Raw genomic sequence first — 15,110 nt, forward strand, 5'->3', positions numbered from 1 at the left:
TTTTATTTATTTTTTGTTAGCATGTTGCCGGCCGCTCTTGTTCTTCTTCTTCTAATGACGCTTTCGGCTTCCCTAGATTTCAGCTTTACCAGCTTTGGCGGCCCGCTTCTACATACTTCTTTTTTCTTTCCCTGCTTTTGTTGAATCATTCTGCAAGCAAAATCGTACGAGTTTCTCGGCGAATAAGAAAGCAGCAAGCCGCAAGCGTAGTTTGTGTGTCTGTGTGCTTTTGTGGCAACCTATGTTAACATAAATGGTGTTGCACTGTTAGTTGGACCACCCCACCTCCCCTCGAAGTTTGGCCGATTAACTGTAAAGTTGTCATACCATAAAGCTTTTCGGCATCATCATATCACCTGATTTGCAATTTCTATAGCCTGACTTTCCACGCAGCTTCCATCTGTCTGGCGTCTGTCTACATACATACAATGACAGTAAAATTTACTCAGTCGTGACGCTTTTTACATGCATATGTATGTACATTTTACTTTTAAATCGCATTCCGCGCCATTTTCTTGCATTTGAAAAACTTAAAAGTTTTCAACTTTATTGCTTAAAATTAAAACTAAGTACTTTCTTTGGCTTTTTCATTGAAAAATTGGTGAAATTCTATTCATTTCCTTGATATGAAGACCATCAAACCATGTTCGAGTTCGTTTGCAACCAGATTCTGCTTAGTTAACAGAGGTTAGAGCTTTTATGTTATCTTAACAGATGGAGCTGTAATTATAGTTTGGCCATGATTGTATCAAGGGCGGGAAAACATTGTTTTTTGAATAATTACTTGGCAGCGTAAACAACATCATAGAATTTTTCAAGAAATATGTTGATTCATTTTCATCTAAATTTTGAGTTAGGAACAGCTTTAATTTTAATTATGTTTTAATTAAAAATCACTGTTCCATTTCCAGTCCCTAAAACTAAACCTGTTGCAAGCCGTGGACCACCAGCAACCTGTTGCATTCAAGTCCAACCATTGCAGCTCCCAGAATCATCATTCCCCCGGCAATCAGAATAACAGTAAAAGTGCACGCGCCAATCGTCGTCGTCGCCGCCGTCGCAACAAGCAGCAGCAAAATTCGCAGCAACCTGACGCCTTCCAGGATCGAGACGCGCAGCTAACACCGAGCACCTCCTCATCCACCCCGCACTCGGCACCCAACGATAGCCAGGACCTCACCGCCTACTCCAATTCCAATTCCCATTCCGACTCTTTAAACCAAAACCACGTCAAGATGCCCGCCCGTTTCGCCGAGGAAGTTATCACCGCGGAGCCCGCACAGCGTGCTGCCCCCCAATTGGACCTGGGTGGCGGCCACTATGCGCCCCGTCAACAACAGCAGCTGAACGATGAGATCGCTATCACCGGATTCTCGGGTCGTCTGCCGGAGAGCTCCACCATTGAGGAGTTCAAGCAGAACCTCTTCAATGGCGTCGACATGGTCAACGATGATCCTCGTCGCTGGGAGCGCGGTAAGTTCGCTTAAAAGCATCTATCCTCCTGATCTTACTAATCATTTCTATTTTCAGGACTCTACGGTCTCCCCGACAGGATTGGCAAGATCAAGGAAGAGGATCTGGAGAACTTTGACCAGCAATTCTTCGGCGTCCACCAGAAGCAGGCCGAGTGCATGGATCCCTTGCTGCGCATGCTCTTGGAGCTGACCCACGAGGCGATCATTGATGCCGGTCTGAACCCCAGCGATCTGCGTGGATCCCGTACTGGTGTCTACATCGGTGTGTCCAATTCGGAGACGGAGCAGCATTGGTGCAGCGACCCAGACCGTGTGAATGGATACGGCTTGACTGGATGTGCTCGTGCCATGTTTGCCAACCGCATCTCCTTCACGTTCGATTTCAAGGGACCCAGTTACAGCATCGACACTGCCTGCTCCAGCTCTCTGTACGCCCTGGAACAGGCTTTCTCGGACATGCGTCAGGGCAAGATCGACAACGCCCTGGTGGCCGGAGCTGGTCTCATTCTTAAGCCCACTATGTCCCTGCAGTTCAAGCGGTTGAACATGTTGAGCCAGGACGGAAGCTGCAAGGCCTTCGACGAGTCCGGCAACGGATACGTCCGTTCCGATGGTTGTGTGGTTCTGCTTCTGCAGCGTACCTCTACCGCCCGTCGTGTCTACGCCTCGATCCTGAACGTGCGCACCAACACGGACGGTTTCAAGGAGCAGGGTATCACCTACCCCATCGGCAAGATGCAGAACCGTCTGATCCGCGAGACCTACGAGGAGATCGGTCTGAATCCCAACGAGGTTGTGTACGTGGAGGCCCACGGAACCGGTACCAAGGTGGGTGATCCCCAGGAGGTCAACTCCATTACGGACTTCTTCTGCAAGAATCGCTCCAATCCGTTGCTGATCGGTTCCGTTAAGTCCAACATGGGTCACTCGGAGCCCGCCTCTGGTGTCTGCTCGGTGGCCAAGATCCTGATCGCCATGGAGGAGGGCGTCATTCCCGGCAACCTGCACTACAACAAGCCCAATCCCGATCTCTACGGCCTACTGGACGGTCGCCTCAAGGTGGTGGACAAGAATCTGCCCTGGAACGGCGGCATCATTGGCCTGAACTCCTTCGGCTTTGGCGGTGCCAACGCCCACGTGATCCTCAAGTCGAACCCCAAGCCCAAAGCCCTGACCCCCAAGGACGGAGCTGCCAAGGTGGTTGTCGCCTCCGGCCGTACCTTCGAGGCCGTGGAGCAGCTGCTCGAGTCGGCCGCCAACCACGCCGATGATGATGAGTACCTGCAGTTGATCAATGACATCCACTCGAAGACCATCCCGAACCACTACTTCCGCGGCTACGGCGTGGTGAGCAGCAAGGGCACCCACCAGCGCGAGGTGCTGGAGTACTCCGACGAGAAGCGCCCGGTCTGGTACATCTACTCCGGCATGGGCAGCCAGTGGGCCAGCATGGCCAAGGATCTGATGAAAATCGAGGTGTTTGCCAAGAGCATCCAGCGCTGTGCCGACATCCTCAAGCCCGAGGGCGTCGATCTCATCGACGTTCTCACCCGCTCCACGGACAAGAGCTTCGAGAACATCTTAAACTCCTTCATCTCGATCGCCGCCATGCAGGTGGCCCTGACAGACCTGCTCAGCTCCCTGGGCATCACTCCCGACGGCATCGTGGGTCACTCCGTGGGTGAGCTGGGCTGTGCCTACGCCGACGGATGCTTCACCCCGGAGCAGACCGTGCTGGCCGCCTACTGGCGTGGCAAGAGCATCCTGGACACCCAGCTGGCCAAGGGCAAGATGGCCGCTGTCGGTCTGAGCTGGGAAGACGCCCACCAGCGTGTGCCCGCCGACTGCTTCCCCGTCTGCCACAACAGCGAGGACAACTGCACCATCTCGGGCCCGGAGGCCTCCATTGAGGCGCTGGTAGCCAAGCTGAACGTTGAGGGTGTCTTCGCCAAGGCTGTCAACTCGTCTGGATATGCCTTCCACAGCAAGTACATCGCCGACGCTGGACCCAAGCTCCGCAAGAGCCTGGAGAAGATCATCCCGAACGCCAAGAACCGCACTACCCGCTGGATCAGCACCAGCATCCCTGAGTCCGCTTGGAACTCGCCGGTGGCCAAGCAGTCTTCTGCCGCCTACCACGTCAACAACCTTCTGTCGCCCGTCCTCTTCCACGAGGCCCTCCAGCACGTGCCCAAGAACGCCATCTCCGTGGAGATTGCCCCGCACGGCCTGCTCCAGGCCATCCTCAAGCGCGCCCTGGGTCCGGACGCCACCAACCTGAGCTTGGTGAAGCGCGGTCACGAGAACAACGTGGAGTTCTTCCTGACCAATGTCGGCAAGCTGTACGCTGCCGGTGCCCAGCCCCAGGTCCTCAACCTGGTGCGTCCCATTTCTTACCCGGTTGGCCGTGGCACCCCCATGTTGAACTCCAAGGTCGGCTGGGACCACACCCAGAAGTGGCTGGTGGCCAAGTTCGGCAAGGAGACCTCGTCGGGTGAAACCATTGTCGAGGTGGATCTGTCCAAGGAGGACGACGCCTTCCTGGCTGGCCACACCATCGATGGCAGGATCCTGTTCCCGGCCACCGGCTACATGACTCTCGCCTGGCAGACCTTCGCCAAGATGCGTGGCAGCGAGTTCCACAAGACCCCCGTGGTGATGGAGAACCTGGTCTTCCACCGAGCCACAATCCTGAACAAGAACGCCGTGGTCAAGTTCGGCATTAACTTCTTTGACGGCACTGGCGCCTTCGAGATCTGCGAGAGCGGCAGCTTGGCCGTTTCCGGCAAAATTACCATTCCCGAGTCCATTGAGAATGAGGAGCTGCCTCTGGAGGCCCAGACGCCTAGCACTGTGGCCAAGGAGCTCGTCACCGGAGATGTCTACAAGGAGCTGCGTCTGCGTGGCTACGACTATGCCGGAATCTTCCGCGGCATCGTGCGCTCTGACACCGTGGCCTCCACCGGTACCCTGCAGTGGGTGGACAACTGGATCAGCTTCATGGACACTATGCTCCAGTTCAGCATCCTGAGCAAGAACTTGCGTGAGCTCTACCTGCCCACTCGCATCGAGAGGGCCGTCATCAATCCTCTGAAGCACCTGGAGCTGCTCAGCGGACTCACCAAGGAGCAGCAGCTCGAGACCGGAGTGCCAGTACAGTGGTACAGCGACATCAACGTAATCAAGAGCGGTGGAGTCGAACTCCGTGGCCTGAAGGCCAATCTCGCCCAGCGTCGTCCTGGCACCCAGGCTCCGCCCACTCTGGAGCGCTACCAGTTCGTGCCAAACATCAATACCACCGATCTGAACGAGAACTCTGAGAAGGCACGCCTCCACGCTTTGGACGTGGCCATTCAGCTGATCATCGAGAACTCCAGCGGCGCTGTGAAGCTTAAGGGTGTGGAGCTCGCCAACGGCAGGAATCCCGATGTTCTGGTGGCCAACCGCCTTCTGCAGATCATCGAGGGTGAGCCCGTCCTCACTGGAGACGTCGCCGTTGTCACATCGAACAACAATGAAGAGACCATCACCGCCGCTCTCGGAGATTCCGGAGTGCGCGTTGTGTCCAAGGATGTGCTGAAGGAACCGGTTGAGCAGAACTGTCACTTCGTCTTCGGCATCGATGTGCTGTCCCGTCCAGACACCAAGACCCTGGAGAACTCTATCGCCACCATTCGCGAGAATGGCTTCCTGATCTTCGAGGAGTCGGTCTCCAGCTACACCAAGACTGGCCGTGCTCTGTTGGCCAAGTTTGGATTTGTGGCTGTCCAGGAGCAGAGCTTGGGCGCCTCCCGCGTCCTCGTGCTGGCCCGCAAGACCGTGGACCTGAAGACTCGCAAGTCCGTCGTGGTGGTGGCCACCGAGCAGAACTTCACCTGGGTGGATGACCTCAAGGCCGCCCTGGCCACTGCCCAGACCGAGGAGCAGTACGTTTACGTGGTGTGCCAAGGAGAGGAGCTGTTTGGCGCCGTCGGTCTGATGACCTGCATCAAGAACGAGAACGGCGGCAAACTGGCCCGCCTGGTCTTTGTCCAGGACACCAAGGCCGAGAAGTTCTCCCTCACCTCGGCCCTCTACCGCCAGCAGCTAGAGAAGGACCTCATCTCGAACGTGCTGAAGAACGGTGCCTGGGGCACCTTCCGTCACCTGAAGCTGGAGACCCAGCAGGCCACCCTCCAAGTGGAGCACGCCTATGTGAACGCTCTCGTCAAGGGTGATCTGGCCTCGCTGAAGTGGATCGAGGCTGCCCAGGCGCAGACCGTGTCCGCCAACAAGGATCTGGAGACCTGCACTGTGTACTCCGCCCCCATCAACTTCCGTGATGTGATGCTCACCTCCGGAAAGCTGGCCGCCGATGCTCTGCCCGGAGATCTGGCCGAGCAGGATTGCGTGCTCGGACTGGAGTTCGCCGGTCGAGACTCGCAGGGTCGTCGTGTTATGGCCATGGTACCGGCCAAGTCCCTGGCCACCACTTGCGTGGCCAGTAAGCGCATGATGTGGCAGATCCCCGAGAAGTGGAGCATGGAGGAGGCCTCAACGGTGCCTTGCGTCTATTCCACCGTTTACTACGCCCTGGTGGTGCGCGGCCAAATGAAGAAGGGTGAGAAGATCCTCATCCATGCCGGTTCCGGCGGAGTTGGTCAGGCTGCCATCTCTGTGGCTCTGGCCCATGGGCTCACCGTCTTCACGACCGTGGGCAGCAAGGAGAAGCGCGAGTTCCTGCTGAAGCGGTTCCCCAAGCTCCAGGAGCGCAACATTGGCAACTCCCGAGACACCTCCTTCGAGCAGCTGGTCATGCGCGAGACTAAGGGACGCGGTGTCGACCTGGTGCTGAACTCCCTGTCCGAGGAGAAGCTGCAGGCCTCCATCCGCTGCCTGGGACTCAACGGACGCTTCTTGGAGATCGGCAAGTTCGATTTGAGCAACAACAACCCCTTGGGCATGTCCGTGTTCCTGAAGAACACCTCCTTCCACGGCATCCTGCTCGACAGTGTGATGGAAGGCGAGGAAGAGATGCAGAACCAGGTTGTGTCTCTGGTTGCCGAGGGCATCAAGTCCGGTGCCGTCGTGCCCCTGCCCACATCAGTTTTCAACGACCAGCAGGTGGAGCAGGCCTTCCGTTTCATGGCGTCCGGCAAGCACATCGGCAAGGTGGTGATCAAGGTCCGCGATGAGGAGCCGGGCAAGAAGGCTCTGCAGCCAAAGTCCCGTCTCATCAACGCCATCCCACGCACCTACATGCACCCGGAGAAGAGTTACATCCTCGTTGGAGGACTTGGAGGATTCGGTCTCGAGCTTACCAACTGGTTGGTTTCGCGCGGAGCCCGCTTCATTGTCCTCACCTCCCGTTCCGGCGTGAAGACCGGCTACCAGGGTCTGATGATCCGCCGCTGGCAGGAGCGTGGCGTCAAGGTGGTGATTGACACCAGCGATGTGACCACCGCCGCCGGAGCCAAGAAGCTGCTGGAGAACAGCAACAAGTTGGCCCTCGTCGGAGGCATCTTCAACTTGGCCGCGGTGCTGCGGGATGCTCTCATTGAGGACCAGACCGCCAAGGACTTCAAGACAGTCGCTGATCCCAAGGTCACCGCCACCAAATACCTGGACCAGTACTCGCGCACCATCTGCACGGAACTGGACTACTTCATCTGCTTCTCCAGCGTGTCCTGCGGTCGCGGTAATATCGGACAGACCAACTACGGTTTGGCCAACTCCGCTATGGAGCGCATCTGCGAACAGCGCCAGGTGAGCGGATTCCCCGGCACGGCCATCCAGTGGGGAGCCATCGGAGACACTGGTCTGGTCCTGGAGAACCTGGGTGACAACGACACTGTGATCGGAGGAACCCTGCCCCAGAGAATGCCCTCGTGCCTGCAGACCATCGACCTGTTCCTACAGCAGCCCCATCCCGTGGTTGCCTCCATGGTTGTGGCTGAGAAGCGCAAGTCTGACCAGTCGGGCGGCGTCAGTTTAATCGCCACCATTGCCAACATCCTGGGTCTGCGCGACACCAAGAACATCCAGGACGGAGCCTCCCTGGCGGATCTGGGCATGGACTCTCTGATGAGTGCTGAGATCAAGCAGACGCTGGAGCGCAACTTTGACATTGTGCTCTCGGCCCAGGAGATCCGCGGGCTGACCTTCGGAGCCCTCAAGGCGATGGACGGTGGAGCACCTCCAGCCGCAGCTGCCGCTCCAGCTGCCAGCGCACCGGCTACCGGAACTGGAGCCACCACGGAACTTAACATCACCTCGGGTGGATCCTCGCGCACCGCTAGCCCTCTGGGTGATGGTACCCAGGTGGTGTTCACCAAGGAACTCATCCCCACACAGACGATCGTCCAGCTGGCCACAAAGGCCGCCGCCACCAGCAAGCAGACTCCCATCTTCTTCGTGTCGCCCATTGAGGGCTTCGCCTCCGCCCTTGAGCCCCTGGCTAAGCGCCTGGAAGTGCCCGCCTATGGTCTCCAGTTCACCGAAGCCGTACCTTTGGACTCTGTCGACTCGGCTGCCAGGTTCTTCATCAAGCAACTGCGCACCGTTCAGCCAAAGGGTCCCTACAAGCTAGCTGGTTATTCCTTCGGTTGCCTGCTCACCTACGTAATGGCCGCCATTCTCGAGGAGACCAACGAGGTGGCCAATGTGATCATGTTGGACGGCGCCCCGACCTACGTGAACTGGTACACCAGTAGCTTCAAGCAGCGCTACACCGCCGATGACGACAACAACAACCAGAGTTACGGCCTGGCCTACTTTGGCATCGTCCTGGCCAACATTGACTACAAGGCGGTAAGTTTTTTCATCTTTCGGCTCTTGTACACAGATTACTAATAGAATGTGTCTCCTTCATAGCTGGTACGATTGCTATTGGTGATTCCCACTTGGGAGGAGAAGCTGGAGAGGTTCGCTGAGTTGATGAGCAATGAGATCACACAGCCCGTGGAAGTGGTAAGGACATCTTTGAATCTAAAATTAAACGTTTTTATTAAATTATTTTATATTTCTCCTATAGATCAAGAAATCCGCCACTCTGTTCTACAAGAAACTGGAGCTGGCCGACAGCTACAAACCCACGTTAAAACTGAAGTCCATTGTGTCCCTGGTGAAGCCCACAGACAACTCAGCCAAGCTGGACGAGGACTATCGCCTCAAGGAGGTGGGTTTACCTAACTGAGATCTATAGAAAAAATAGTATTTATAAATATTTCGTTTTAAAAGGTCTGCACAAAGCCCGTGGAAGTTCACACTGTTGAAGGCAACCACCGCACCTTCCTCATTGAGGATCAGTCCCTGACCACCATCCAGAGCATACTGAAGCGCCTGTTCAACTAGGCTACAACATAAGCATAGACGTTCGTGGATGTGGGCATCACAGCATCATCTCTCACCCCGCGCACACATCCAATACTCGTGACACCTAGTTAGCGTTAATTAGCGAATGAATTTACGTTGTTGAGCTGCAAGGAATCGGTCGCTCTCATCCCAGTTAAACGCACAGCTTTAAGGAACCGTTTATCTCCCATTAACTGCTGTCTTGCAGAGTCTGTGGACGTGGTCCAAATTTGTCTACAGCCACTGCGATTCCGGGCAGTTGAAAGTGATAATACGGACTCCCCAAAAACACATCACATCTGCGCTTTGTGCACCGCACCCAAGACATTCCTTGAGAGCCAGACGGCACTAGACGTCCCAACTTACCAAAAATATATCTTATACGCTCTACCTATAACGTATGTGTATAATTCGTCGCATATTCTAGTTTAATTGCCTAGTTGTAAGCCTAAAGTTTGTAGTCGCGCACGAAATGAATTTCATTCCTCGAAATTACACAAACCATGTCAAGAATTTACAAACATTGTTTAGCTCTCTCTTGATGTATGTATAAAATAATCGCCCAAAATGATCACTCACGAATATTGTGGATATTAAAATTACACCATAAAAAAGTTTAATGGATAAAAGTAAAGTCATTTTATTTAATCTATACAAAAGGTGGAGACATTTCAGGGGAAACATAAATATATCTCATAAAATGTATTGCAAGATTGTTCTTAACCAAGATTTTCCTGAAAATGGTGCTTCCCCCATATGGCCCCCAACGATGGCTATATCTTCCACAATTTTAATCCGATTCTCAAGCGGAGTAGCTACAAAAAACTTCTAGATGGATTCCCTGTCATTCTGTATCAAAATCCTGAAACAAAATATTTTTTGAATTTTTTTTCATTTTTCCTGATGGGATCCCTTAAAAACGAGGACTTCCCCCATATGGCTCACAACGATGGCTATATCTATCACAATTTTGACCCGATTCGCGAGCGGAGTACCTTAAACGATTTCTGGAAGGATTCCCTGTCATTCTGTATCAAAAACCTGAAACAAAATATTTTTCGAATTTCTCTTCATTTTTCATGATGGGATCCCTTAAAAACGAGGACTTCCCCCTTATCGCCCACAACGATGGCTATATCTTCCACAATTTTGACCCGATTCTCGAGCGGAGTACCTTAAACGATTTCTAGAAGGATCCCCTGTCAGATTGCATCAAAATCCTGATACGAAATATTTTTTGAATTTTTCTTCATTTTTCCCGATGGGATCCCTTGAAAACGAGGACATCCCCCTTATGGCCCACAACGATGGCTATATCTTCCACAATTTTGACCCGATTCTCGAGCGGAGTACCTTAAACGATTTCTAGAAGGATTCCCTGTCAGATTGCATCAAAATCCTGATACGAAATATTTTTTGAATTTTTCTTCATTTTTCCCGATGGGATCCCTTGAAAACGAGGACATCCCCCTTATGGCCCACAACGATGGCTATATCTTCCACAATTTTGACCCGATTCTCGAGCGGAGTACCTTAAACGATTTCTAGAAGGATTCCCTGTCAGATTGCATCAAAATCCTGATACGAAATATTTTTTGAATTTTTCTTCATTTTTCCCGATGGGATCCCTTGAAAACGAGGACATCCCCCTTATGGCCCACAACGATGGCTATATCTTCCACAATTTTGACCCGATTCTCGAGCGGAGTACCTTAAACGATTTCTAGAAGGATTCCCTGTCAGATTGCATCAAAATCCTGATACGAAATATTTTTTGAATTTTTCTTCATTTTTCCCGATGGGATCCCTTGAAAACGAGGACATCCCCCTTATGGCCCACAACGATGGCTATATCTTCCACAATTTTGACCCGATTCTCGAGCGGAGTACCTTAAACGATTTCTAGAAGGATTCCCTGTCAGATTGCATCAAAATCCTGATACGAAATATTTTTTGAATTTTTCTTCATTTTTCCCGATGGGATCCCTTGAAAACGAGGACATCCCCTTTATGGCCCACAACGATGGCTATATCTTCCACAATTTTGACCCGATTCTCGAGCGGAGTACCTTAAACGATTTCTAGAAGGATCCCCTGTCAGATTGCATCAAAATCCTGATACGAAATATTTTTTGAATTTTTCTTCATTTTTCCCGATGGGATCCCTTGAAAACGAGGACATCCCCCTTATGGCCCACAACGATGGCTATATCTTCCACAATTTTGACCCGATTCTCGAGCGGAGTACCTTAAACGATTTCTAGAAGGATTCCCTGTCAGATTGCATCAAAATCCTGATACGAAATATTTTTTGAATTTTTTTTTATTTTTCCTGATGGGATCCCTTGAAAACGAGGACATCCCCCTTATGGCCCACAACGATGGCTATATCTTCCACAATTTTGACCCGATTCTCGAGCGGAGTACCTTAAACGATTTCTAGAAGGATTCCCTGTCATTCTGTATCAAAAACCTGAAACAAAATATTTTTTGAATTTTTCTTCATTTTTCCCGATGGGATCCCTTGAAAACGGGATCATCAAACGGGAAAACGCAACGATCATCCACTATTTAATTGTCTTAATTTGCAACTTTAATTCATTAAAAAACGAGTTTTATATATAATTAGATCTAAAAGATTTTCCGCATATTAGTATCGCTTTAGTAATGCTTGTTTTGGATTTAAAAATATATTTTATTTGAAGACTCTGATATGCATTTTTTAGAACAAATTCACATTTAATCACTCTTGAAACTTAAAATTAGACGCCTAAATGAAATTTTGTAAACACCGTGAAGTGCCGGAACTGAACTGCGGAAATAACGCCATTTAAACTGACTCATTTTCTGTATGTTTTCCAATATAACCGAATTAACATCCACGCCAACCGAAGCCACTTTCATTCTTGTTTGCCACCAATCGAAAGTGGTGGTTTGTGGCGCTTCGACAACACCATTTGCACCTGTGTGGGTGCTTATGTATGCCACTACCTCAATCGGTTGCCGCTAGACCGATCGCTGCTATTGATAGCCGGGAGCTCTACTTTAAATAGCAACCGATTTTGGGGGCCCAAACCCAGTTAACCAAAAACGTTAGAAGCATTTGGGACATGAAGTTGGCGGCGTGGCTCAGTCTTTTCGGTAAGCGAATGGTGTTATAGGACGAGCAATTTTTCGTATTTTTAATAATGGGATATCCTTGAATAGCGTTTGTTTACTGCGTGAAAGCCAATCCTCTACTTGGATTAATAGATCCCCAATGTAAGGTTGTGCAGGGGGAGTGTCCCCATGCAGATGTCAAGTTCTGGCTTTACTCCAAGTAAGTTATTTAAATAAAAGAATGCAAATTCCCCCGGAAAGTAACATCCTATGCCATCTGCTTCAGTGAAACCCGGAATAATCCCGTACTATTGAAGCCTGAAGATCTCAATCCCTGGGACTTTCAGCCGCCACGTCCTCTTAAAATCTTAATCCATGGCTATACAGGATATCGGGATTTTGCGCCAAATTCTTTTATACGTCCAGTGTTGCTGGATCACGAAGACGTCTATGTGATCTCCCTTGACTATGGGCCTCTGGTAAATTATCCTTGCTACATCCAAGCAGTGCAGAATCTGCCTCTTGTCAGCAAGTGTCTGGGCCAGCTGATAAATAATCTGGTGGACCGAGGAATAGTTCAAAACGATAAGATCCATTTAATAGGATTCAGTTTGGGCGGTCAGGTGGCGGGCCAGACATCCAAGGATCACCGGTCTGGATCCTGCCAAGCCTCTTTTTGTCCTGGCCGGAGATAAGAAACGTCTGGACGCCGGAGATGCCGAGTTTGTGGATGTCATTCATAGTGATGTTTTTGGTCGTGGAATGCTGCGTTCCATGGGGCATGTGGATTTTTATCCAAACTTTGGACCCCAGCAGCCCGGTTGCATGGAGGAGAACCCCAAAGATCCTGGCAGTTGCAATCACGAGAGGGCGCCTCGCTTCTATGCCGAGTCCATAAACTCTACAGTTGGATTCTGGGGACGACAGTGCTCCAGTTGGTTGGTCCACCTCATCGGATTGTGCCCCACTAGTGGACGACAAGCTCGCATGGGCTACCACCTGTCGGAGGAGATGAGGGGCTCGTATTTCCTGCAAACTAGGAACATAACTCCATTCGCCATGGGCAAAGTGGAGGATGTGGATAACAGTGATATGCTGGCCAAGTTTAAGCTGGCCACGGAGAATAACGAAATAGAAAATGATTATGAACCGCAGCTGCTGGAAGCCTTCCTCGAGGATTCCCCAGACGTTGAAAATTCAGAAGATGCAGATTTGGACAATAAATTGAATTGGAACGAGGAAGAGGAAGATGAGCCCTTAAATAAAATTTAAGTTTTTAGAATATAATATTAGAAGATTATGTTTTATGTATTAGATTTATGTATTAGATTTATGTTTTATGTATTAGATTATGTTTTAATATTTATAATAATTTTGTAAATAAAAAGTATAATCCGATAATTTATTTTCAAGATTGATTTTCTTTGAAACAAAGAATCCGTAAAATATTTTAAACAAAAAAGTTAAACATATGAAAATGCTAACTCACTATTAAAACGACCTTTTAACTTTTTAAATACTTCCGTGTCTTTCGCTACATTTTTGAATCTATTATTATTTCTGCATTTGCTCAGCATTTCTGCATTTGTAACCTTCATCTTGAAAATACAATTTCTCATACTGTTTTCCATACTTATTATTATTCTCAGTGTCAGTTGCGACCGTTCTAATGCCAAGCCCCACCCGCAGCGACCTTGACCCACTACCACGCTTCTCACCTTCCTTGCGCTGGCAACCTTGACTCTTTATCACCTGGCGGTGTTTTTTATATGGGCCCTCATTTTCCATGCAATTTTCAGTGTTACGCCGTGCAAATTTAATAGATTTTGCGTTAGAACGCGAGCTTAGACCAGTTTAGACTTTAGTCATGAGCAATTATCGAGTTGTTTGTTCGATCCTCATCGTAATCCTGATCTTGCACTCCTCGGGATGTTCAAGAGGAGAGCAAGAGCTTCGTGGCTGGCTGCCGGAGTTTTGTATTTTCGGGGAACATCAGTGTCCGAACTCGAGAGTTTCTTTTTGGCTTTACACCAAGTGAGTTCAGAAAGTAGCTATATTTGTGGAATAAATCTAACTCCAGTGTATTTATAGCCAAACAAGAGATAACCCAGTGCAACTGGACCCCATTAATCCTCAAGCGGAGCTTTTCCAGCCTCGACTTCCTTTGAAAATACTCATTCACGGTTTTATAGGAAACAGGAACTTGACACCCAACCTCGAGGTTCGGGACGTTCTTCTCCAGACCCAGCCAGTGAATGTGATCTCAGTGGATTATGGGACATTGGTGCGATGGCCCTGCTACTTTCCATGGTCTGTGTCAAATGCCCCCATTGTCTCAGAGTGCCTGGCCCAGATGATAAACAACTTGGTCTCTGCTGGCATTTACAGACGGCAGGACATCCATTTAATTGGCTTCAGTTTGGGTGCCCAGGTCGCCGGCATGGTGGCCAATTATGTCACAGAGCCATTGGCCAGGATAACTGGCTTAGATCCTGCAGGACCTGGTTTCATGACACAGTCTTCGTTACAGCAAAAGTTGGATCGCAGCGATGCTGATTTTGTGGACATTATCCATACCGATCCCTTCTTTTTCTCCATGCTTCCGCCCATGGGTCATGCGGACTTTTACCCTAATCTCGACCAGCTTAACCAGCGCGGATGCAGTTACATCAGCAACTGGCGGTTCTTCAACTGCAATCACTACAGGGCAGCCGTATATTATGCGGAATCTATTACCTCGGACCGCGGATTCTGGGCCCAACAATGTGGTGGTTGGCTGGATTTCTTTTCTCAGCGCTGTAATCACTATTCCAACATGCCCAACACCCAAATGGGATACTTTGTTTCCGGGGAGTGAGTAATATTATTGTCCATTTTTGAATATCTATTATAAATATTTCTTTCTCCACTTTAGTGCTTCGGGTTCCTACTTTCTTTCAACTCATGAAGTGTCTCCCTTTGCCAAAGGACCTCTTGTAGATATCACAGTGGAAGTTGCCGAAAAATGAACGACTTCAATTCTGATTACCTCTATTTGAGCTGAAGAGCCTTACTCTATTCTTCAGTTTTTGATATTACAGTTTTTTATGCATAGATACAAAGTTTTCAATATTATGTTTTTATTACTGCTAATAATAATTTCTATATTTAGGAATAGATTTCTTAAGAAATTAAACATTTTAATTCAACTGGAAACACATTTTT

At 50.0% G+C, this 15,110-nt stretch overlaps 3 protein-coding genes across 3 annotated transcripts; all 3 read left to right on the forward strand.

Annotated features, from left to right (window-relative positions):
- The first annotated feature begins 911 nt into the window (after positions 1-911).
- On the forward strand, positions 912-9,436 carry LOC6497226 (fatty acid synthase). Its single transcript, XM_001962487.3, has 5 exons — positions 912-1,473; positions 1,531-8,264; positions 8,328-8,423; positions 8,488-8,631; positions 8,694-9,436. Exons 1-5 carry the CDS (start codon positions 1,236-1,238, stop codon positions 8,805-8,807), a joined length of 7,326 nt encoding a protein of 2,441 aa, XP_001962523.2. The 5' UTR covers positions 912-1,235; the 3' UTR covers positions 8,808-9,436.
- A 2,221-nt stretch (positions 9,437-11,657) lies between these two features.
- Positions 11,658-13,219, forward strand: LOC26514450 (pancreatic triacylglycerol lipase). Its single transcript, XM_014906844.3, is given in 4 exon segments — positions 11,658-11,948; positions 12,015-12,126; positions 12,193-12,546; positions 12,548-13,219. Coding segments are annotated over 4 exon segments (1,128 nt in total). The 5' UTR covers positions 11,658-11,917; the 3' UTR covers positions 13,179-13,219.
- A 539-nt stretch (positions 13,220-13,758) lies between these two features.
- On the forward strand, positions 13,759-14,914 carry LOC6497227 (inactive pancreatic lipase-related protein 1). The gene is made up of 3 exons (XM_001962486.3): positions 13,759-13,940; positions 13,998-14,759; positions 14,821-14,914. Exons 1-3 carry the CDS (start codon positions 13,774-13,776, stop codon positions 14,912-14,914), a joined length of 1,023 nt encoding a protein of 340 aa, XP_001962522.2. The 5' UTR covers positions 13,759-13,773.
- The last annotated feature ends 196 nt before the right edge of the window (positions 14,915-15,110 follow it).

This window comes from Drosophila ananassae, chromosome 3R (genome assembly GCF_017639315.1).
Source record: "Drosophila ananassae strain 14024-0371.13 chromosome 3R, ASM1763931v2, whole genome shotgun sequence".
Classification (NCBI taxonomy): Eukaryota; Metazoa; Arthropoda; class Insecta; order Diptera; family Drosophilidae; genus Drosophila; species Drosophila ananassae.